At 33.3% G+C, this 24,544-nt stretch overlaps 2 protein-coding genes and 1 long non-coding RNA gene across 8 annotated transcripts in view; 2 read left to right on the forward strand and 1 right to left on the reverse strand.

Annotated features, from left to right (window-relative positions):
- Positions 1-11,910, reverse strand: part of LOC105322950 (nitric oxide synthase, salivary gland) — a 52,712-nt gene extending 40,802 nt beyond the window's left edge. For 3 of the 5 annotated variants that reach the window (XM_011421861.4, XM_034483133.2, XM_066080156.1), the window contains exons 1-2: positions 2,248-2,394; positions 1,923-2,079 (exon numbers count right to left, since the gene is read on the reverse strand). The gene's annotated coding sequence lies outside the window, so the exon portion shown is untranslated. Of the gene's footprint in view, positions 1-1,922; positions 2,170-2,247; positions 2,395-11,762 lie in introns of those variants that run through there. The other 2 variants (XM_066080152.1, XM_066080157.1) reach the window with 2 other exon arrangements.
- Positions 23-11,529, forward strand: LOC105322948 (uncharacterized). 2 transcript variants are annotated; one of them, XR_002199001.3, is made up of 3 exons: positions 23-139; positions 556-644; positions 11,193-11,529. It is a non-coding gene; the product is annotated as an uncharacterized lncRNA (long non-coding RNA). The 2 variants fall into 2 exon arrangements; XR_004604311.2 differs by lacking the exon at positions 23-139 and adding an exon at positions 149-279.
- Positions 11,911-23,111: 11,201 nt separating the features above from the next.
- On the forward strand, positions 23,112-24,259 carry LOC105322962 (interleukin 17-like protein). Its single transcript, XM_034483136.2, has 2 exons — positions 23,112-23,192; positions 23,327-24,259. Exons 1-2 carry the CDS (start codon positions 23,178-23,180, stop codon positions 23,831-23,833), a joined length of 522 nt encoding a protein of 173 aa, XP_034339027.1. The 5' UTR covers positions 23,112-23,177; the 3' UTR covers positions 23,834-24,259.
- The last annotated feature ends 285 nt before the right edge of the window (positions 24,260-24,544 follow it).

The following is a 24,544-nucleotide window of genomic DNA, read 5'->3' on the forward strand; positions in this document are numbered from 1 at the left end:
CATTATAGTGTGTTTTCGATTTCAGAGAAACTTGGTAAGAAGACTAACAGAGGGGATGTATTCTGTTAATGGAGTTCCAGTCATTTGTCATTGAAAACCTACGTGCCCTAACCTCCAAAAAAAAAGACGCCATTGAAGGGTATGACTGGTCAAACGGTGTCTTATTGTGCTACGTTATCTTCCTTCAAAATTATTACAAAACGATCAGGTGTTACAAGTTGTTCGATTTGCGGTGTCATAAACTGGAAATTTCCCTCACCTGTATTTTATGAATACTGAGTATGTATACATCTTTTCAACAAAAATATCTAAGAAATAATCCATTTTGTTACCTTTGATAAAATTTTAGCACAAATAAGATAAGATAAATAATTTACGCCAGGATAAAAATATCTATAGAAAACACATATAAACGAAAACTAGTCTTTTAGTAAAATCTATCTTTAAGAATAAACATTACATAAATATGAAGGTTGGCTACACAGAACTGATGTAACTTGATGTGTAAATTATTTGAATAAACACCCTCCCCCTCTTTTTGACTATTTAAAACAGATCTTACAGAACTTGATCGATGAAGGTCAACAAACCTGACGCGGGCTGTCTGTATTTTATAATGATTCTTCTGGACTCTTGTATTCAAGGTAAGTCTTTGGACGGGTCGAGGTTAACCAAGTTGTAATCTTTCCAATATCTGTTCTCACACTGTCGAGATCACTTCAGCCTTGCCGTTTTAGATTGTACTTAGACGTAAATCATAATTTATTGTACTCTTAAAAACAAAACAGGTTGGAGATTGTTTGTTTTCATTTTGAAATGCGTTATGTTACATGAAAATTATAATAAAACCAACAATGTCACCTTATTTATGGGCCACCAGCGAGCTCTTGAATAATACAGCTCTTTACCGAATACTGCTGTGTTTGTATTCATGCGTAATTAACAGAAATATGAACAGGATGGACAAGTATTGTATGATCAAGCTGTGCACAGAATGAAATCGGAGTACTTGTACTTTACGAGACTACAGATTCTTAATTTTACACAGTGAAATAAGCTTGCACCAACTCCTATCTTACATGTAAGTTACCAAAGTCAATGTGTGCGATTTTGTCGACATATAATATGACCCTGACCCTCAACATGATGGAGAATGGTTTTCATAAGAGTCTGTGGGGTTGATTGAATAATCAGGTGTTAACAAGGCGTTAACTGTTCCGGGTAAGAGACCTGCAAGATCACCACACTCGGAAATGGCGTTTTGATGCTCACGGGGATATGCTCCAAGCACAAGGAAATCAAATAACAGACTTCGCAAGGAAATGGCGTGCTCTCTTTTTTATCTAGAATAAGACGACCATTTCTACAATCCTATAACCCCCCTCCCCCAAAAGCCATTATTGTTAAATTATACAGATCATTTCACTATATCCATAAGTCCCTGTTATTAGCTACACTCTAAAAATTCGATTTTGTTTAGAGACAATCAAACTTTTCCTTAAAAACAAATCAAACTAATTAGGCCTGTGTGAGATGTAAAAGTAAAAATCGTCCAATCCTTTAATGTATGCTTTAATTCGGGTGCTGTTAAACGGGTGGAGGGGGATGAATTTAATTACTAGAATTTCTTGTCCATCTTTGTCCCGTTAACGAAATTGTCTGCTTACGGGGTTGATTTTGAAATTATACAGAGATGATATAAAAGTGAGAAAATAATAAACAATTTATGACATATGAATATAATTATATTATCTTTACTTTTTATCTCCCAAAAAATTTCCACATTTGTTTTGAAATGATGAGGGCATCATTGCTGACTGGTCTGTGCGATTTTTCTGTCATCAAATACTACTTTGATTGACATCAATCAAACATATCATTTGAATTGTAAAAGAGTATGGAAGTTCTGTAAACAATCTTACCTTTTTGGCCATGCTTAGGGGCTGATCCACGGATGCTGTGTGGAAGCACTTTGCCAACAGTTTGTCAACAGAAACGTGACGTCACAATCCTTTCTTAAACGGTAGCCAATGTACATACATGTATGGAATCAGGCCAGCGTTACACAAGCATGGGAATCTGGAATTTATGAACAATATTACAGAAACACATCCTCCGCTATTACCTCATTGGTACAAATCATCAGTGAACGAGTCGAAAGGGGGTGTCAAGGGGACTTTTAGTCCACCCAAAACCGGAAACATGTTTGATAGAATCGTCAAACATATTATGATCGTGCATCATAACCTTATCTGCGCTGTCAGATCATTTGTTCTTTGAGTTTCGCATTAGTCGGTTGACATTACAGATCTGATATTGCGGAAAAACTCTGAGGGCCCCTCGTTCTATCCACCCTCTCCCTAATGCTTAAGGAGTCTAACCTCAGAGTAATCACCACCAAAATGTTGTTTATTCAGGACTACTTCAAAAGTTGATAAGGGAATCATGCCCGTGTTTAGGCCCTGCTTAGTTTGCATAGTATTAAAATTACAATCAGTTCAAAACTTCACACACTTACATTAAACTGTGAACCAATTTATCGATAAATTGATTTATTGACAGCCGCTGATTCCTCTGTTTGGAATGTTCAGTTAATGCGTACTGACTTTTCCATTTTTGCCATTTTGTCTTTGTTTATTGTTTGCGTTGAATAATTAAGTTGACGAATACACCTTTAAACCTGTGCTCAAATATATGCTGTATGATAAATGGTTTCACAAATAATCGGTTTAAATAAAAAGGCAAATCCACACCCCTTTGATTTCCCATTAATCTATTTTTGGAATGCGGGGTGCGCTGATATTGAAATAATTAAAATAAGTCACAGAATGGTATATTTTATTTGATGTTTGGTAATGTGGTTTTTATTTTTACTTTCTTTTGAAGTTACAAAGTATTTTGATTTATATTACATTTAGAATGTAAGCTGCATACATGCATTTTATCATGCAGTACGTTTTACCATCTATATATAGAGTTGTAGTGGATTGAAACCGACACGCACTTTGTTGACATTATTGTTGCTGTAATGTTAATCATGTCACACAAATTTTCAAACTATCCTTCGATTCGTTTATCAGACCATATTTTGAACAGTGTGTAATGTGGTGTAGACGAGGATACTCTGAAGTGCTTGACAAAGAGGGGATTTTATTAGTTTTTCCTTTTAAAAGAATCGCTGTGATCGTATACTGACCAGTAAGGAACACTAGTTTTTATTGGTCGTAACAATAAATAAAATGTTGACTTCTCGCAAATCTAGTCCTCTCCAATCAATGATAAAGGCATCGTTACCGTATTGGAAAGTCATTGCTCACAGTGACAACGTCACATCTTAATCGAACCTAGGTAGAACAAGTGCCCGGCAAGTTCCCGACGACCCAACCAGGAGTCGGCCGATGTCTTTTTGTTTCCTTTGTTATCTGTAAGATATTATATGGGGCCGAATTTAACATAGTTCTGTAATCTTGGTATCAATCATTTGGCTTCCCTCTCGTCAGATCCTGAGATCTGGAGCTCTTTGACAACGATTCCTTGGGCCCATTTATTCCACTTTATTTCGGGTGTGATCAAAGCGGCAAATCAAACAGAGCCCCCGCCATATGTTTCGGAACTGCTTCTTTGTTTGATTTAATTTATTGTAACCATGTTATGGGCATCTAAAGCCGCAATCAGATAGGCAAACTTACTGGGGTTGTACTATCTTATGATATAATTATATCATTATTGACTTGTAAAAGATCGGGCTAACTCCCATCCACGGTAAATAGTGAACAAGGTTTATTGCTACCTGCTAGGGCTAGTTAGCAGTGTATTGGTCTGTGTAAGCTACAGTAACTGTCAGAGACCACATGTCATGCAGCAGGTAAAAGCTCCCCTTAATCCGGACTTATATGAAGTTCATACCAGTCAGGCAAATACTATTTCTTTATAGTTCGTTCTGAACACTGGTCTAGAGCTCAAATTGCATGCTGCATTGTCTGATCAGTCACATAGAGTTGTCCCCAACACTGATGGAACATGTTCTTTGTCTTTTGACCGATTAGATACAAAGTAATTATTTATATAATCACTGTTTAATAGCTTGATTATAAATGTGTACTTCTTGATTTTTTAATTAGAATTAAAACTAATTATTCCAATCATTTGTAAACTTAAGTACTAATACATGCACATGTATAGTTTTGAAACGAATTTGTGTGAATATAGCATGAAAACATTACACATAGGTTTTCTATCGAATATTTGGTTTTTCAAAAGAATTTAGTTGCATACAGCCCAGAATAATGTACCAAATTTAGACTAGATATAAGAAACAGCTTGTCATAGTGTGACTTCGCATCTTTCTGATTCGCTAATGTTATCCGGTAAACTTGAAGACTTTCTCCTCGAAAAATTCTTTTCCAACAAGTGTATATATATACCGGCCCTATATATAGTTCTTCCTGATCAGATTATTTGGTGTACTCAGACGTCAGTCGGTGGCAGACAAACGGTGAAGCAGAGTAACGTTGTTAGGGGCCCCGACAGACACATTACTTGTCACCGTGCTCGACACCTACCGATATATTTCTAGCGATCAGAGATTACGCTCACATTACACCAGCACGCAGACAATACGAAATTTAGTTCTTTAAAATAATTCCTCGAGACCCCGTGACTTTTACCTTATGATGACAGTACGTCACACAATGGCGATTTTTACCCAGTGTGAAACTGTTTATATAACTATTCTTTGGTGTCTAACACTGTGTTAGGTATTGATTCGGTGTGTCGATTTGCAGGTCCCGAGTTCGAATACCGCAGGGGCTTTCGTTTTTATCAATATCAATAAATTTATTAATAGTTTTTTTTTTTCAGAAAATTGATCATTTTTTCTTTGTCATTTTCAAGTGGTACGCATGCTAAAAAAATTTTAAAATCTTTGAGAGAGAGAGAGAGAGAGATTGCTAAATTGAAACTGGAGTTTTTTTAATTAACAATACTTTATCCGAATAAAGACGTCTGTTTTCACATATTTCTCGGTCTCATTCGAACCATTGACCGTCAATGAGATCAAACCTGCCATTCAAACACATTTCTTTACTATTGTTACAATTTTCATAATCTGACTAACTCGATATGACGTAAGGAGGTTGGCTCCTGAAATAATAGTAATGTCAATCATCCGAAAACCACTTAGATATAAAGATAGGGACCTAAAATGTTCATTTATTTTATTTGTGACCTATGTCACAAGTTGAACACATGTAGTGACTTTAAAAGTAAAATTTAAGCCAAAGTTAAAAAATTCTTGCTTTACTGGTGGCTTCAAAGGCCAGTACATTATGAACACAACAACAGATGTTACAAAATTTTGAAGTAATCAAATAATAACACAAATAAAAAATTTTACCATAATGTCATCTTTCCAAAACTTTGCATACAAATAGAAATACATTTTATGTCTCATTTAAAAGTAAAACAAGTAGGGGTCACATCTAAAAAATTTGAGATATAGCATGAAATAAGCTAATTTTAGGCCAAAATTGGAGTTAATTTTTTCTTAACTTTTATTAAATATAAGCTAATTATGCCAAAATATATCGATAGAAATATCAAAATATTGTTTAAATATGTTTTCAAAATATCATGAATATATCGTAATCTATCAAGAAGTTTTGCCTGCGCTGAGAATTAGGAAGCTACAGTAACTAGTGAGGTATGAAAATTGTTCATTACCGTCTTGAAAACCTTCCGCCACAAAATACAGTCCCGTAAAAATGTAATTTTTTAAAAACAATTTTATTCAGTATAGTTTATTTGGCATTGTCAAAAATAAATATACTACTAGAATTAATATGTGATGCAGAATTTACAGACTAGAGGTGACCCTAAATGGCTACCCAAAACCTAAGGAGCGAATCTCTTTAAGTCATGCTATGGAAGGGAATAGATCGAAAGAAAGGTAACTCTCCATTATAAGGTTCTCGTCAACCTTTCACACGACCCCATTTGAGTCCTAATGTTACCCTTGCGCTAATTTATCGCTCTTTATCGACTTTATTCTGGAAAACTTTATTAGAGAAAGAATATACGATATTTAAAATTCATTAATCATTGTCGTTCCTTGGAAAGAAAATAACAAGCGTTTGTTTGTGTGTGTGTTGTTCGTGTGTTTGTGTTGTTTGAGTGTTGTTTGTGTGTTTTTGTTGTCTGTGTGCTTGTGTTGTGTTGTGTAACCATTAACTGTGTATAATTCAATAGCCGATAGCACCGAGAAAGGATCCACATTTTAAGTAATCGCATTCATTAATGTCGCCGATTACGTCAGTTTGCGTGAATGCACCGTTCACGCACGGATACAAAACAACAAGGAACAAAAACAATACGACATACTTTATAATGTTGGAAGTGGAATGAAAACCATCCCAAATCTCGCGTTTTCTATTGATTTTATAATTTTCTCGACATTATCCATACATAGATTTAAGTTTTTTAAAAAAGCTTCGAAATTTAAAGATTTTTGGATGTCAATTTTAATTTCAATGTCAATTTTCACACACGCTTAACTGATATTTGTAAACAAAAACCCTTCCAGCACAATAAAGTGACAATATTTATCTTGTTACAGGGTATTACAGATTACTGCAAAGATTCTGAACGGTTTTTTAAGATCTTAAATTTTATTTCTTCTTACTTAATGTTTTATGAACCCGCAAAAGTTTACTTATGGAAATACAAAATTATACTCTAAATATTTTTTCATGACAAATTGTATACGACTTAAATGTTAAAAATGTCCATACCTTGTCTTGTGTAAAAATTACATCCACACAATTGAAAAATCAGTCTTGACCCTACCTATAATTACCGTACTCTGAATCTCAATGCGAAATGACAGGAGATAAGTATATCATTTTCAGATTCCTGAGAAAAACCCACATTATCGGATCAGGCAATCTATAGGAGTTACCTTAGTGCTGCTACTGTCGGCTTACTCGTCTTGGGTAAAGTGAGCCATTAGCGGTAAAGTTTTATCGTAAACTTGGTCTTTTCCTGAAATAATCATACGTTTAGATCCCTCTTCGGAATACAAATTAATCGACAACTTTAAGAGTCACCCGTTAACCTTTACTCTTTATTTCTCTATCAAACTTCGCCTCTCGTTATATCCTTAATTCCTCAACAGATTTCATATTTCGTTAAGCTAAGTCTGCAATTAGAAATCTTTCAGATTTAATATTTCTAAAACATGTCTTAAACAAATTGGGTTGGCGTAAGAGAAGCGTGAGCCTAATGAAGGTTTTCTAAACTTAATCAGGAAACTATAATAAGGGCTTATTACGAAAGATATTTTTTTATTTCTTGAAAAGTCAACTTAGATATGCGCATGTAGGACCCAAACAAAATCAAGCTTTTGTATCAATAGAGGTCAAATCAAGGTAGGCGTTAGTACAACCCACTGGTTTGCATAAACTGATAGTATTTTTATTTCTGCTTGTTCATCTATCTGTGTAGCTGTGATCTACCTATCTATATAGCTTTAGTCTATCTGTATACTTAAAGTATGTCTATTTATATAGCTGTAGTCTTCTTAGTATCTGTATATCTATATAGTCTATCTACATTGTACATAGCTGTAGTCTATCTGTATATCTATAGTCTGTCTATGTATATAGCTGTAGTCTATCTGTATATCTATAGTCTGGCTATCTACATAGCTGTAGTCTATCTGTATTTCCATAGTCTGTCTATCTACATAGCTGTAGTCTATCTGTATATCTATAGTCTGTCTATGTATATAGCTGTAGTCTATCTGTATATCTATAGTCTGGCTATCTACATAGCTGTAGTCTATCTGTATTTCCATAGTCTGTCTATCTACATAGCTGTAGTCTATCTGTATATCTATAGTCTGGCTATCTACATAGCTGTAGTCTATCTGTATATCTATAATCTGTTTTTTGGAATAGCTATAGTATGTCTATCGGTATAGTTTGTAATTTGTCTTTGTGTATTTTTTGTTTTCTGTCTATTAGTATAACTGATGTCAATCTGTCAGTTCAGTTGCTGTCAGTCTATAAGACATTTTTGTTGTCTGTCTCTCAGTATAGTTGGTGCATGTCTTTTCATCATTAACGCTGCAGCAGGTTGTCTTTTTATAAAAATAATAGTTTGCCAATTCAGCTCTCTTGCATTTCACTTTAGTTGTAATTTGTCTATAATCTAGCTTTTTGGTTTTGTTTATCTGTGTCTTTTATAGTCTCGTATTGGACAGCTATTAGTATTGTTGTAGTACGTCCATCAATAATAGCTGATATCTATGAATGAGTTTGTCTTGTAGTATGTAGTAATTCAAATCATCAATTAAAGTTTTTTAGAATCCCTTATAGAGTACTAGAAGCGAACAAACTTTATATTTTAATGTCACATAGTATTCAATTTACCTTCAATACATCAAATATGCTCACGGCTTTTTATGTGAAAAACATAAATCAGTTATTGTTTCCTTTACACCAGTAAATAATCTATGTTCTCTCCCCGATTGTTTGGCGATTACTGTAAACCTCAAAATGTATGAGGTTTTCTTAAAATAGTAATTAAGGAACTCCACGGTTTTTCGACAGAAAAAAAGATGGCGGATATTTCGAGGTTATCAAGTTCTTGTTTCACTTCCTTGCTATATATTTTTTTCACGTACTTTATGTAATATTAGAAAAAGATGTAAATATTGCAAAACATTATTGGTAGATACGTCAGGAGTCATTGGCAAACATAATTTTCTTATTCTGCTGTTAAGCAATTTAATCGGCGGGATAATATCGTTTCCAATTGCAAGCTGTCATCGCGGTAGCAAGACATACCATTCTTGGACAGCGTGAAATTCTGCATTATACAATAACATCATTATACATCTACGAAATTGCAAAAAAAAAAGATTTATGTATTTATTTGAAGTACTGGTTTCATAACGTTAAACTTTAGAGCAATGCACATTTTCCTACCATTTCTTGATTTTAATTCTGTTAATTGCACCAAGAACCAACATACATTTATTCTATAAATCTTCTAACTGTTAACACTCGAGTACATGCATTAACACGGTAACAATTAAATTTGCATCCTTAGTGTTGTTAAGCAACAGTAGGACGAGCGATGGGATTTGTTCATCCACATGTTCTATGAGCTATTAACCATCATCCCACGAAAACCATTGATTTATAATGAATAGTAGTCCGTTAGACAGAAATGCATATATGCCCCTATTCATCCTCTGGAACATGTCACCGATATCTTATGTTTCTATCATCTTTCATCAGGTCGCTCGATTGAGACATTTTTGTTTAAAGAACTCAATTTGACATTAATTTTTGAGTCTCAGGAGAGCCTCCGATTTAGATTAACGATGATCTATCCCATTCCCTGGATTCAGCCCTCCATTTATCCTTAAGATTGAGCCATAAAACACGAGGGGGAAGAATCAGAGATGAATGGCTCAGCCATCGACCAGCTAACTGAAACATGGATAGGAAACCGACAAAACAGGGGCTCCTCACCTTGAGGATTAGATTCCGATACAGAAATTCCATCTAAGTCGGGAAATACGAAGGATAAACAAGGATACATTTTTTACAAATCTACAATGTAGCTTTGTTGTGGTCAATATGGAACAGCTATCAAACCTGAACAATTTTATGAGCATTGAGTTCTTGTTGCTAAGAAATAAGTTGCAGAGAGTTTCTGTTCAAATGAGAATCACCTTATTCGCGGACATGGACCGTGGGACCTTGATATGATTGTATTTATCTCTTCAGTGTTGTTAAAGGCCCATTAATTGCACCCAACTTGTGTCTCTTAGAGGTACTTATAAATTGGCGTATCAATGGAATGCAGCCCTCAATTCAAAGCGTTCGATGGAGAGGGGGCGGCGGGTCAGAAACAATACACCTACCTGTACAGGTAGACAATAGCGCATACCTGCCCTCAATTCCACCCCCGCCCCTCTCTACCATGCTGACCTCCAAAGAAACCCCGTAAGAAAACATTTGAAGTCTCGACCTCTGACCCTCTCTTAATGAAAATTGTAAATTTAGTTTTAAGTGTGGAACGCCTCGAGTCAATAGACACACAAGGGCTCTCCGGTGTACAGCATACAGACAGATATCAGCTTGAACTGGCACAGGAAAACGCAAATCAGTGTAGACATGAGAGGCTTCTTGTTTACTTGTGCTTTGCCTGGTCAAGAGATTTCAATTTTGTAATAAATTCTTCAATATGTGTTTACAAATAGTCGTAAACCCATTATTTGTCTTAATAATTCATCATTCTCTCTGAGCCTCAATGTAAAAGGCTGGACCTGAATCCAACAACTGTTACACAAGCTGAAGGATCAAACTAAGTCATTTAGAATGAAAATGGTGTTTTACAACTAGAGTTAATTATGAATGAATAAAATCATTTCTGAATACAGTAGGATCAGCAATTAATTGATAAAATAGTTGAATACCGTTTTTCTTATAGATACTAGTATATTTCATGTACATATATCAGTTGCCATAACTTGGGAAACTGGAGGGTGTTAATTTATCAGGGCACAATCAAACTTGTACAATTTAACCGTGGGACAGTGTGTTTCATTCGTTTGATAAATGTTCAAATTGTTCCTAGAGGTGAAAGCATTCAATAGGAGGGTTAAGAAATGTTACTCATCTTCCCTTTTTTTGTTTGGTGTATCTTCAAGTGTAGGTCACTGTTTTCACGGCCTATAAAGTACACTGTTTTTGGTATTCATCTTATTCATTGGGATAATATTGATGTCTGATTTAATGATAATCCTAATATATTCATTAATATGTAAAGGCACTGTGAATGCTGTGTTTAAAAACTTACCTTGAAGATTGTGCTTATTAAGATACTTTAATGAACTCTTCCTATTCTAAGACTAGGGCTCGTCTTTGAATTATCGATAAAATAATCTTGTCTCTCAGATCATTATTTTGATTACGCGGGTGTACAGTTTGTCTTCAATAACTTGATTTTATTAAAGCTACATGTTTAGACTATCGATGATTATCACAATGTATCTACTATCTACATGTGTTTTGATGATTAAATTTTGTTTATAAAACGTCGTAAAAATACAGAGCGCTTATGAGAAAAAGGACTTCATGATCTGTAATGACTTTAACCTTTCTTTCATTTGTTTTTAGTTTTCTGTACAGTACCATCCTGCCACCGCATATACAACAAACACTTGACTAACAGTCCGTGAAATGACGAGGGATGTTTCCGTGATAGCTGATAAGAAAACGGAATCGTCTAACTTTCTACACAGATTAATCTACTCGTGCATTGGATTAAAACATTAAATCTGTTTAATGACTCGGTGTCACGAAAAGTTAATAACATTATTGGTTACTCTTGGAGGACTTACGACCCATGGGTCATGATCGAAAAAAAGTGCCAATCGTTGTTGACGTTATAGCATACATAAATCCTTTTATCAAAGCAGCTATGTAATGTAATATAAATGCATAATAAAATGAATAGACCGTTAAAGACTCTTTGTTGTTTTGGTCGAACGTGCATGAAAAGGAGAAGTTGTTGTCCTATCCATACTGACTGAAATGCAAATACAATTACGCCAAACTGACACCTTTTTTGGTAATTTATCAAATAAGTCAACAGTCCTCAACGTTATTGATGTCTATTTTTCACCGTATTACGTTTGACACTTGAGAAAATTGATTTGAAAATTAAATTAAATAATTAAGATTTACCTTCATAAAATGAGGATAGGTAGGGAGGCGAGCTGGTGGCGAGTGGTCATGACTTCCAGAATCTGGTAGCGGTTCGATACCCCACGTGTTTCTCCTGTCCATTCTACCTGTACATAACGCTGTTGTGATCAAAACTCATTGAAACAGTAGGTGTAGTAAGCACACGCTGCTATGCGTATGATGCACGAGTAAAATGAGAGAAAGTCAACACAGGATTGACAGATGGTAGAGATTAAAGGAGGGTTTAAGATCAATATAGGTAACAACAGTTCTTCTTTAGACCGAAGAAAATAGTTTACAGTATCCGGTATAGAAAGCGTGGTTAATCATTTCTTTATCCATAGACAGTTGTACATGGTTCTACATCCACTTTAAGTTTGTTCAATGTATTCTTAAATTACCTTTGGACTTTGATATTAATGATGGCTTGTTGAATGTAAATTAAAGAGGGTCTTTGATACAGATGCTCTCATGTCCTGTGGCTAAAATGCACATACTGAATGGCAAATGCACCTGACAAAATTTAACACATTTTATAAACATCCATCTCATACCTTGAGCTCAACTGGCCGCACAAACGATGGTTGCTGTCATTATCATTAAAGTGAGTAAAATATATTAAATGAGGTTATGAGATCATTGCAAAATATGTCATGAACTTTTAAAATGGTATTTTATGATTGATTTGTTTTCAGTGCATTTATTGAACGAAAATTCTATTGTAAAACCTAAAACAATCTTTGAAATATTAATGTTTAAAAATATCAGTTTTAAAAATTCATAAATACATATCTATACAAGAATTGAAAATGCAAACGAAATGATAAAAGTACGTAAAATTGAGTGATAATCTACTTTTTTTCGTATTGTGTTTTTCGCCTTCTTTCTCTTCAAAGAGACTGTTTTTTTAAATTAACCATGTACATGTTACACGATGACCCGATTTGTCAACTCGAATAAAAAAAAAGACGATCTTTTTCTTACTTTTAGCTAAAGCATGATGTATCACAGTTCTGAAAGAAAGCAGAGTGTTAAACACCATACCACCATTACTTATGTTGCAACAGGTGCCCGTTTGATTTGAAGTGAACCTGTCTATATATGTGTTCGTCAGTGCGTATATGTATATATGTATAGGTCTGTCTTGATTTATAATATCTCTAATGCAAATAACCTGTAAGTAATCACTCAAAATATATTTACTTGTTGGTATTTCTAGGAATAAATCTGAAATACTAGTAGTTTATCAATTAAACACGAGCACCATCATTTTCGTGTCAACCTGGGATTTTTCTACCTAAATCTGAAATTATGCCAAATAGTTTTATTTCTTAATTGCTTCCTTTTCATGAAATCAATTTCGAAATTACCATTTAATGACAGAGAAAATAGTCTTGTTAAAGAGAATTTTTGTGTTCTTCGTTTACCGATATTTTATTAGGCCCAGTGCCTAGCTCTATCGATGGTCTTTCATAAGTCTTGCCTTATGAAGAAGTTTGTCCACTTTTGATCAATTGTAAAATCAACAACTACTTAAACTTCAATGGATAAGACTTAAGTGATGCCGATTTCTCTAATTGTACGTCCTTGAGGTAATTTGGTTATATTTAGACGAATACTTCCATGATTTTTCCTCTTGTGTATGATCTGAGATATACTTTTTAAAAAATGATGTGAGAGTGCTTGAAGAACCAAATGCAATAAAATTTTTAAAAAAGTAATTTTAAATTAGTATCAAAATCTTCATGTGAAGCCATTATTAAAACTTCAAAGGTTCCATCAGATCTTTAAACAACTCGTTTGTCATCATATATATAGACGAAGAGGTTGCAAGAAATATGCCCATTAAGTTCTGTGCAAAGAGTTCCGCCCAAGTGAGGATCATACATATGGGCTACTGTTTACCTGGAAAATCTCTGTAAATAGCGTAAACCTGGCTTGTTTCGGTCCAAGAAAGTAACACAGTTGCTCGGTGGATTGAAGTTGTCGCCCAAACACTTCATATTTACCCAACATCTATCACGAAATTTGTCACAAAGCCCACTCCATTATAACAACTGTTTATCTAACCATTCCAACTGCACCAGGTATCAAGAAGAGACCTAAGAACGAATCATTATCGAAAGAAAAAGTAAGCAGCATTCAATACAGCAAGCAGTTTGTAAACAGTGTAAGCTGTTGTATATGTGTATAATCTGATGAAGTTTGTGTCAGATACGAATGTTCCACTTTATGCTTAATATGCTAGGGGTTTTTTTTTTGCCGTAATACAATGGTTAATATTATTTCAATTTTAGCAATGTTGCATCAGAAAATGACACTGAATGAGTGAAATTAGGTGTGATGCATGTTATATAATCAAATTCTTTGTAATTTTCAATGACAAGTACATGACAACACACAAACACGCACTCGTGCACACACATAACTATATATATTGATGAGAAAATATCGTTCATTTATCAGAAGCGTTTATCTTTGAATTGTAACTTTTTTTTAATCTTAGGTTCTTCATATAATTTAAGTTTTTGAAAGACAATTCTCATGTAAAGATTTTGGTTTTCAAGAATTAAAATTTTGGCTAAGGGCAAAACACAAAGAACAAGGAAAATCAAGAAACAGTTGTGCTGGTTTTTTCTTATCCTCTCTAGAATAAGACGGAAGGCCATTTCTACAGTCGCGTATGAGCTTTCCAAAACCTCCTTGTAGTATCGGTAACAATTTTATCCAATTCTAAGAAAGATTATTTTACGTTATCCAGAGGTCCCTTCAGTTCCGTTCTTAAATTTCAGGTTTTGCCTCTAATTTTGATAAGGTATCATGCCAACAAGTTACATGTAGAGGTGTGTGTGTGATTAAAATAAAAATAATTTAATCATTTTATGAAAGTTCTAAATCGGGATGCATTGTTTTTCTTTTCAAGCATTGAAAAGATCTAAAGTTTCTATGCCTCAAGTATTTGGCAAAGTACAAAAATCAGGCAATTAGGTGGTCAACAAATTACCAATCATATCTGCCTTAAATCTTTAAATATGACATTTTTGGTCATCAACTTTTATTTAGTAAAGGAGTCCAAATAATATAGCATTAACATTTGAACATTTCCTTTATCTTTTTACAGAGTTTTTTGTCTTGTGGAGGTGAATATAACCTAAAATGGAATCGACCATCCAGCCCCTAATGGCTATTAACAGTTGGAATGAGAGTACCAATGCACCGGATGTTGACATCAGAGAAACGTAAACCCGTCAGAAAAAGGTAGGTTTTATGTGATTGGCTGAATTAGTTGGTTAAAATAATGATTAACTTTTCAATTTTGAATTCAGTGGTGGAATGAAGAGGAACTGCAGAAAATAAAGAAATAGGAGGGGTTAAGATAGGAGGTGGATATCATTTTTGAAACTTGGATTCATTTGCTGCGGATTGCTGTAAGTTGTATACAAGCTCAATTTTGAGTTATAAACGCGATGGGACCATATATATTTTTGGTGAATTTTTTGTTAGTGCTTGGAATGAACTTTCAGATGTGACCAAGGATATGTCTGTAAGTAAAATAGCAAATTAGCCAGGGGTGTTTAGGTTAATATTGCGCTCTATGGGAAATGAATTGGTACACTTTTCCCCATGTCAGCACCTTAGAAATGTTCGATAACTCTTACTTATAAATTCGAAACTGTATAGGAAAATATGTTTGGACATTGGAGTGTTTCTACCGACACACGGCAATAAACGATGACGATCGAAGAGCAGTTCATTGGTAACGTGAAGACGCCGATCGTTCATGTTACAAGAATGATGGTTCATACATGTATCAGAACTATTCTTAGCTGAGCTCACATGGTTTGTAAACACTAAAAAACTATTATAAGTTCTGTTGACTATTTTAAGTAAGAGCAATAGACAAGCAATCTTTTTATCCGAGCCCAGCGAAAGTCGCTTATTTAAAATTAACTTAAAATTATTAAAAATACCAAGAATCAACCATTTTAAACATTTAAAATGAAAGAACAAAATTTGAAATCGTGTTCAGATCCCTTTTAATTCAGAAGAAAACTTTTCTTAATGATATTTTGTTTTCTCTTATAGAGACTCATTAAGAGGGGAAATAAAAAGTTCGGCATGAATGTACTTTTTGTCACCAAGTAACTTTTCACTACAAAAATTGTTTAAAGTAACTTTATTTATCAATTTGGTCATGGTTCAGAGTGACTGTCGATTGTGTTGCCTGTGGCTTTCATAGTCTAACTTTATTATTTTATTATGTTTAATAGATTTAAACATTTTGAAATCCGAGAGGTCTGAACATTGGAGAAAGAAAAATTGAAAAGCAACTGACATTTTGCGTTTGAAGCGTAATGAGCGTCAAGTGTTGGTGGTTCTATTGGCCTGTGGAATACCTTCCCGAAGAAACTTTTTTATGTAATTGCGCTCGGGTCTTTTGTACACTGATGTATTTTTTAAGGCTAATCGAAATCAGCAAGGGAATGAGGCTTACAAAAATAGACTCCAGTAAAACAATATCTTTTTTTTCAGTTTTAGTACATGTAAATTGTGTTCGAACAATCGAACGAGAGGGCAAGCATCGTTCGTTTTAACACTGTTGTTTCAAATACAGATTCAAGATATAGTTGGGCGATTTATGAAATAAGATTGCCCTGGAATAAAACATCCCAATGAACATATTCTTTTAATAGTGAGAAGTTTTTAGAAAGTGGGAACCGTACACTGGTTTTTGTGAGGAATTTTACTCATTCAATTGACGTTGTCTTTAATGAAAAAGGACGTCATTTTGACACACTTTTTTGTGTTTTTTAAACAATGCTCAATTCCCCAAATACTTATGAATGTTTGTGAAAATTATTGACTAAAAATTTACATCATGTACAGTTATGAAAATGCATTTGATTTTTTGTTAACTGACCTCAATCAAACCTTAATTTAATTAAAAGTTGTTTAAATAGAAAATGGTAACAGATATCCCTGGACACGCTGTCTACAGCTTTGATAATAGATATTCTGTATATAGTTTTGATGAATGTTTGAAAAGAAGAATATCTTCATTTCCTGAAACTTCATTAAATTGAACTACTAGTGCATTAGCCAGACATCTATTAATATCTGGAAATCTGACACTAATGTTTTATCTATCATATCAACCCACTATAATTCCAGACCTAATTTTCTATTCTTCGCGCTACATTTTATTTTAACCTTCTTCCTATTACATTCCTTTATCATTTATATATAGTATATCTGAGATTATTTTCATTTGGTCCAGATTTGCATGAATAATCCAGTACACAATACTTTTGATTGAGGTCAGTTACCTAGCAAGACAACTTCCGGCAACACATATTTGTTGTTGTCGTTAGTGACAGGAGAGCAGAGAGGGTAACACCCCACCCCATGGGGTGTTATACTATTGTCATCAATAATAAGAGAGGAGAGACGGTAAAACCCCACACCATGAGGTCTTGTACTAGTGTAATCATTAACATTTCAAAACAAAGATAAGCGGCAAAAAATAAACTATACCGGCATTTTGTTTGGTTTCTATTTCAGGAATATGTGGGGGAGTACTCGAGATACCCTATTCTGTCAAATAAAAGTGTGAATTGTCAACATATGCATGTAAACATGAAACGCATATAATCAAAATAGAACCCTGCTGGGTTGGCATTATTAAATTGATCACTGTTAGAGTGCATGTACATGCGCGGATCCAGAAAATTTTTCCAGGGGGGGTCCGAAGGATAATTGTGTTTGCCAGGGGGGGGGTCCGAGGCATATTTTCGTGATAATTTTACTATGTAAATTTAATAAATTTTCATTTTCCAGGGGGGGGTCGGGACCCCCCCCCCCCCCGACCCCCCCCCCCCCCTCTAGATCCGCGCATGCTGTATACCTGATAATACCGGTACCTGGCCTAATTATATAAAGAGAAGTAACGAAAAATCTTATTCAAAACTGTCACATTGATGTTATATTTGATATGCTTTTATAAAGATTTATAAATCTTTACGAAAAACCTCTGTGAAAATGATGATAACCGAAACAGCAAGAGTTCGACATATAGATACAAACATATCGCTCACCAGACGGTTCAGTGCTATGGGAATTTCATGTGACAAGAAACTTAACTCGACTGACAACTTACTGCTCTAGAGTTATTCATCTTGGAATAATGTAGTCTTTTCGTTATAAGGAAGTTTTATAGGTTTTTAAAAATAGATACTAATTTTTTTTTCATTGTAGTCTAGAACATAGCTTATATATAGAAAATAAAAAGGTTTAAATGACAGGTGCAAGAAATGTGTTATTTATTCTTCTAACATAGTATCTTTACGAGGGTTGTCCCAAAATAGCGTAAACAGGACACATAGTTTATAATCTGTTCACTGCAATTTCATTAGACTTCTATGTTTTCTTCAATAACCCTTTGGCAAACAATACTGAATAATTCAAAATTGTACTTTATTTATTTCTCGAGAAAATGAATGATTAGTATCGACGTCGATTTCCAGTTTTAAGTTGTTGCTAACCCCTCCACATCGTTTACGATAACATTTACGTTTTATTTCCGAAAAAGTCTTTCAAAAAATATTATCTTTGAAGTTCCCAGAGTGCACATTCAACATATATTTCTAGTTTTGTTTGGGTTTTATTTTTTTATTTTCCAAGTACATACGATTTGTCGGCTCCAAACTTGCCCTGTATTACTTGTTGTCTTACGTCCGTCTTGCCGAAATGTGTCGTTCAGCATATTGACGTCCATCGATATTGTTCGGGGTTTCTTTTTACAACTTATTGTCATCATACTTTTTCAAATATTTTCAATGTTGTTTAACTACTTATTAACAAAACGCATTTCTAATCTATTTTGTTAATTTCATTTACTTCCAAAGCCGCTTAGGATTTATTTAATGGTCTTTACAAAATTGTATCAGATATTGGTGCGCCGCCTTAAACGCTGACATCGTCATTTTAATACGAGTTAACTTTTCAACTTGTCACAAAACGCGCAATAAAATATATAAAAGTCTGTTATAGCCAAACATTTTCTGAATAAATAATAGAATTATTATCAAATAGCAATGTATGTCTTATTTGAATTCTTTTATTCGAAAAGTACTTTTCCTCGCAATTTCATTTCATTATGTTGATTTTAACTTTTTGTTTTTGACATTGCGCCGCATGTCGAATTTCTGATCTAACATGCTTTCATTTCACTAATTTAATCTCAAACAATATTTAATTTTCAAACATTATTTGAATGCAAATTTCTTGAACCCTTTGTGGCACAAATTTCATCCTCCTTTGTCTTCGATTAACTGAATAACGCCACTTGTCTACGCTATTTTGGGACAACCCTCGTAAGCTTAAAAATGAAATATTTATTTGTTATTACTGATACAAGCAAAAAGAATCGTCAAATTCGCAATGTAAATATTAAAGACAACGCTATTATAAAACATTCGCCAAGCTTCCTGTTGTCATTAAGCAAAATTCATTCAAAAACACTTATTTCATTAACATTTTATTTTCAATAAAGAATTGTCTGAGCCCAAGAATCAACTGAACTATATAATATGAAAAATGTATATGTATAAATAATACAAACGTTGATAATTTTCCGAAGATCTCATAGAGGAAAAAGGAAGGCCCCAAAAATTGTGGAATACCTCTGGAGCGAATACCTTATAAATCAAAACATAAGATTCCTTGTCTTTAATTATGTCTTTAATTATGTACATGATTTGAACACATAAAAACGTCAATAATATGTAGGTAAGTGAATTTATATAACTTATCCCCTACTCAGATATAAAGGGAAAGATTATGAAACAAGAACACATCAACTATTTTGGCACCTCATCTTTTATATATATATATATATATATATATATATATATATATATATATATATATATATATATATATATATATATATATATATATATATATATATATATATATATATATATATACTTAATAACCAAACGTAAAGCAATCCTTATCCTTTCGCATAAAACTAGACAATTCTGGTAATTTTTAAGTTTTCCTCAAATTAAAATGGCCTGAATTTGCAGTTTCAAGTCTGACCATGGTTTTTCTATTGTCTGTTTGTTTAAAAAAAACTCTTTTTCATAGCTACATTCATGTTAAGTTAACAATTCATACGATTGTAATTGCACAAGAAAACTTTTTCATTTGAAGAATGTTTCTAATGGTATAATAGAATCAATGCTATGCGGATGAAAACGTCTTCAAAAATCCATTGTACAAGCGACGAGCACTGAGCTGTATGTTAAGAAGAACGCATATTTTCTACTCGTCGGGATGGTTTATTTTACAGCCAAGAGCTGACATTGTTCCGGCTTTCACTGCCGACCCGTAGTTCCTCTCTTAACCCCCATTGAATCTGCACTTAGCAATCCAGTAGGGATGAAACTTCCTCGCGGAAACATCTCATACTTTTTCAACCATTCACATCAAGTCCTGTAATTAAATGATCGATAAGAAAATCTGAAAGTTGTAAATTACTTTTAGACTTAATCAACAGTACGGTAATCCTAATGTATAAGATATATGTATGATGCACCTACGATAATTTTTTATTAGCCAGCTTTTTTTTTTTTATATGAGATTATTAATTTATTTTTATATGATATCATTCATACCACTTATCTTTCGAAAAAGCCATGAAATATCATTGATTAATAATGAAACAGTTTCTATCAGAAATAAAAAATAGTTATGAATAGTCATGAAACACGAAGGTACATCTAAATAGCATGTACAAACATACATGTATTTGGCTTCATACTTTCCAAATTAATCATAATAAAATAAATGTTTTACCAATTGAATACATAGATATGATTTCGTTTTTAAATTAAAACAAAAACCAACTTAATGTTATATTTTGAGAGGATATAATAAATCCTTCATACACAATGCATCTGAATAAAGCACCCTAAAAAATATACACAATTTTTGTTTTGTTTTCTTCTCACGCCATCCTAATAAAAGCATTTAAGTTAATGGCAATATACATTTACTATGACATTTACTTGAGTTTTTCAATTTGATATAAACTTTGAACAACATATTCTTATTCAAAAACGTTTCGTATCGTTTTACACTATGTAATGCAAGAAATCCCTTTTTATGTTTACGTTTTGCGTAGTCAGGTTATTTAAATGCCATGTAACATTCTGCCTCGTATCATTTCAATGACATAGTTAAGACAATCTGTGTTTCATGTATGAGGAATCCTATATCTTATCGTAAACACTCATCGACTGCACATCTGATCTTAAAACAGTGACATATTTTAGACAATAATAAGTGGAAATGCCAAGAGTAAGACACTTTTGGCCATAGTAACAGCACAACTTCCGGCAACAACGATTTTAGTCCGAGGCACTGGGTGTGGTGGAATAAATTTGGAGGGATATATCAGGCGATATTACGTTTTTATTATCTGTTCAAAATCAAAATAATGACCGAAGGCAGAAAACCCCCTTCCCTTTTTATTATCTGTTTGGGATTTAGAGGGAATTTGATGTTTCTGGATTAAAAATGGTGATGCATGATTTCCAACAACAAGATTAAAATTTTTTGGGAAAAGTCAATCAGGAAAACGAATTGTCGATTTCTTTTAGCCCTGGAATTTTATAAAACTTTAGTTTTCATTAAGTCAGGCAAAAATGAAAAAAAAGTTTAATAGGGAGCATGAAACCAATTTTTAAAAAAACGGTATTGACTGGAAATCCGGATCAGAATAAAAGAATTAAGCTTTTAGTCGAGAATTCAAAATGGCTGACGCTATAAACCTATAGTGTTTATCACATCTTAAACTATCGATCATTTATTGATTAATATAACTTTTATTTCTTAGCCATATATCGTCATAATTAAACACTACATAGTTCAGTTTTGTTTATAACATGTTGAAGCAGAATTCTCTAATTTTTTATAGGGGGGTTTGCAGTTATAATTGTTATAATCAATATAGATTGTCCTTCATAAATTCATAAGAATATGTTCGAAAATGTTGTTAATCTGTTTGGATTTGAAATTTGTTTTTCGCGCTGTAATATTGTTGACAATTTGTTATGAGTGTAGTGTGCGGCTTACAACGATAATGTCAAGTATAGAAAATATGGAAGTTTTACTAATAAATGGGGAAAAACTTGATTTAAAAAAATCTCATGATTTGCGATGGTATATGATTTTGTGTGTTTTATATCCCCGAGCCTTACCATCTCAAATCATTAGAGATTCTATAAATAATTTACATGTATACTGTACAATATATGTACAATATATGCATTTTATTGCTATTATTTTCCGCTTGCTATCAATGTTGATCTTTGATAATTTTACAACTGTTGATGTAATGACTCGTGTCCGCAGCAATAACTTTTATGTAATTTAGTTATATACTACGATTATTTTCGCAAAGGACTATATGTGAGGTAATGTGCATTTCTCGGCCCCAAAACTTATACTTCCATAGAGAGCTTTAAAAATAAGGTTGAAGATAGTTGAAATCATATTAAAAATAGGTATGTGAAAAGTTATCACCCCAGTAACATCGTAATGTATAAATGACGTCATGAAGATTGCCTATTATTGTTGAATTAATGTTTTGGAGCAAAACGTTTTGTTTTGCGACGGGTTTTTTTCAAATTGGAAACATCAAGCGCATGCTTGCTCAAGCACCATTTTTTAATTACATAATTGTATGATGTGTATAATTATAAGAACAAAGACATATGTAAAAATCGCACTTGAGCAGATCTGCGCTCTATACATGTACTTTCAAAGGCAAAAAATTTATGAAAAAGACAATATTTTCATTTGTTTGCTAAATTGCAGGAGTTTGTTCATTTTTGCGACGTCAAAAATGAACAGCTATATGACGATGATGACTAATATCAAGAATAATGTGGTAGATATCCTCTGTATACTGTTTTATGAAGATTTGATTTTGATTCGATACTATTTTGACAATACCAAATATAGTCCTTAGTTTTATTGCTTTTGAAAACTTGATATTAATTTCAAATGAAATTTCCATGGAGTTGATATCATTGCATAACCAATAGTACCCATTAAATTTTACATTTCGAAGAAGAATTAAACAGCCGGATTTATGCAGTTTAACTGCGGCTAAAAATAGATTACCTCCCTGTTTGCAGAAAACTGTTTGCTTCTAACTTCCTTTTTTGTAGTCTATAATTGGACGAAGTGACATCACTATATATCCAATTATTACAATAAACTCAGGTACTATATAAGAAACTACAGATTTTTCAAGACTTTGATTAACAGTTTTGATAGAAACTGATCAAATATAACTTGATTTGAAAAGCAAGGCAGCAAGCTTGAAATCAATTTTTTAACATGTTTATGAAAAAGGTACAAATGATTTTTTTTCACTTCGTCAAACTTTGCATAGTATACAACGAGATGGTCATTTAATTTTAAAATTTCTTTGAAATGAAAGATTTAGCTGTTTTAATTTTATAATATTGCAAATTTTATCATTGTAGATTTATTTTTTGCTGACTTTGTTTTGTTGTCAAGTAGAAAGTGGCAGAACAGATTGTCGCAATCCTTCATCCGTTCGTAAGATGGCGCGCGGCCTAAGCCGATACAAACTAAAAGACTTGCCGGAAAGTTTTTATTTAATGGATAAACTGCGCAACAAAGCGACCGTTCCACCTGAATACAGCGAAAGTATCTATGTGAAGGTAGACAACGAGAGCTCTACGTGTCCAACAACTCTAGATAACAAATTACACGTGTGTCCCGGCTACAAGGTGATGGAGTATGATAGATTCAGGTTCCCAAGCATGATGTTGCAGGTTCATTGTAAATGTAACGGTTGTCTTGGCTCCCCGGACAAAGCCTGTGTGCGTCTGTTTTACTATACCAGGGTGCTGAGGGTGACAGGGTGTAACAAAAAGGGTGTGTATGTGTACGACTACTTCTGGGAGAAGGTTTCCAATGGATGTGTCTGCATCAAAAACGATAGGCAGACAATGTCCAGAGGTTGAGAAAGGATCCAGTATTGTGTTAAAGTTAGCATGACTTTGCGTGGTTGTACATTTTATTATAATGATAAGAGTTTGAGTAACAATACTTATTTATACACTATGATATTTTATTTACATATTGTCTCTGAATATTCTGGTCAGTACCAATTATCACATTCCAGCTCGTTTATCGCTGCCCAACGCATTCCAAAGCAAACGCGAATCTCAGAGTCTGTTTGCAGATCGGGTCAGACATTAAGTAACAGAAAAAAGTGATTGAATTTTTTGTTTGGATGAACAAATACTCATAATTTTGTTTGTTTTAGCCCAAATGTCTTTATACAAGTTTTACCAATATTATTTACGTTATTAAGAAGGAAAATGTTCATTTTAATTTAGTGTGAAATTTCTTGATTCTGTATCATCTGCGAATTGTCTTTCAGTTGAGCCTTCATCTTTTATATCTCATACTGGTATTATTTTGTATGCATTTACGATATCATTTTTAATAAAATTTATATTTTTGTTAATTAATTTTTTTTTATACAAATGTATATACACTTTATTGAGGTTGAGGGTGGAGATGAATTACATAAAATAACTTTAAAGCACCTTTGCTAAGATTTTGTAGATTTAAACGCTGAAAATATTTTTTAACTATATCAATTTTTTTAGCGTGATAATCTGCCAGTTTGTGACCCATGTCTCTTCGCTAGTGCAAGTTGAGTAAAA

This window comes from Magallana gigas, chromosome 3 (genome assembly GCF_963853765.1).
Source record: "Magallana gigas chromosome 3, xbMagGiga1.1, whole genome shotgun sequence".
Lineage (NCBI taxonomy): Eukaryota > Metazoa > Mollusca > Bivalvia > Ostreida > Ostreidae > Magallana > Magallana gigas.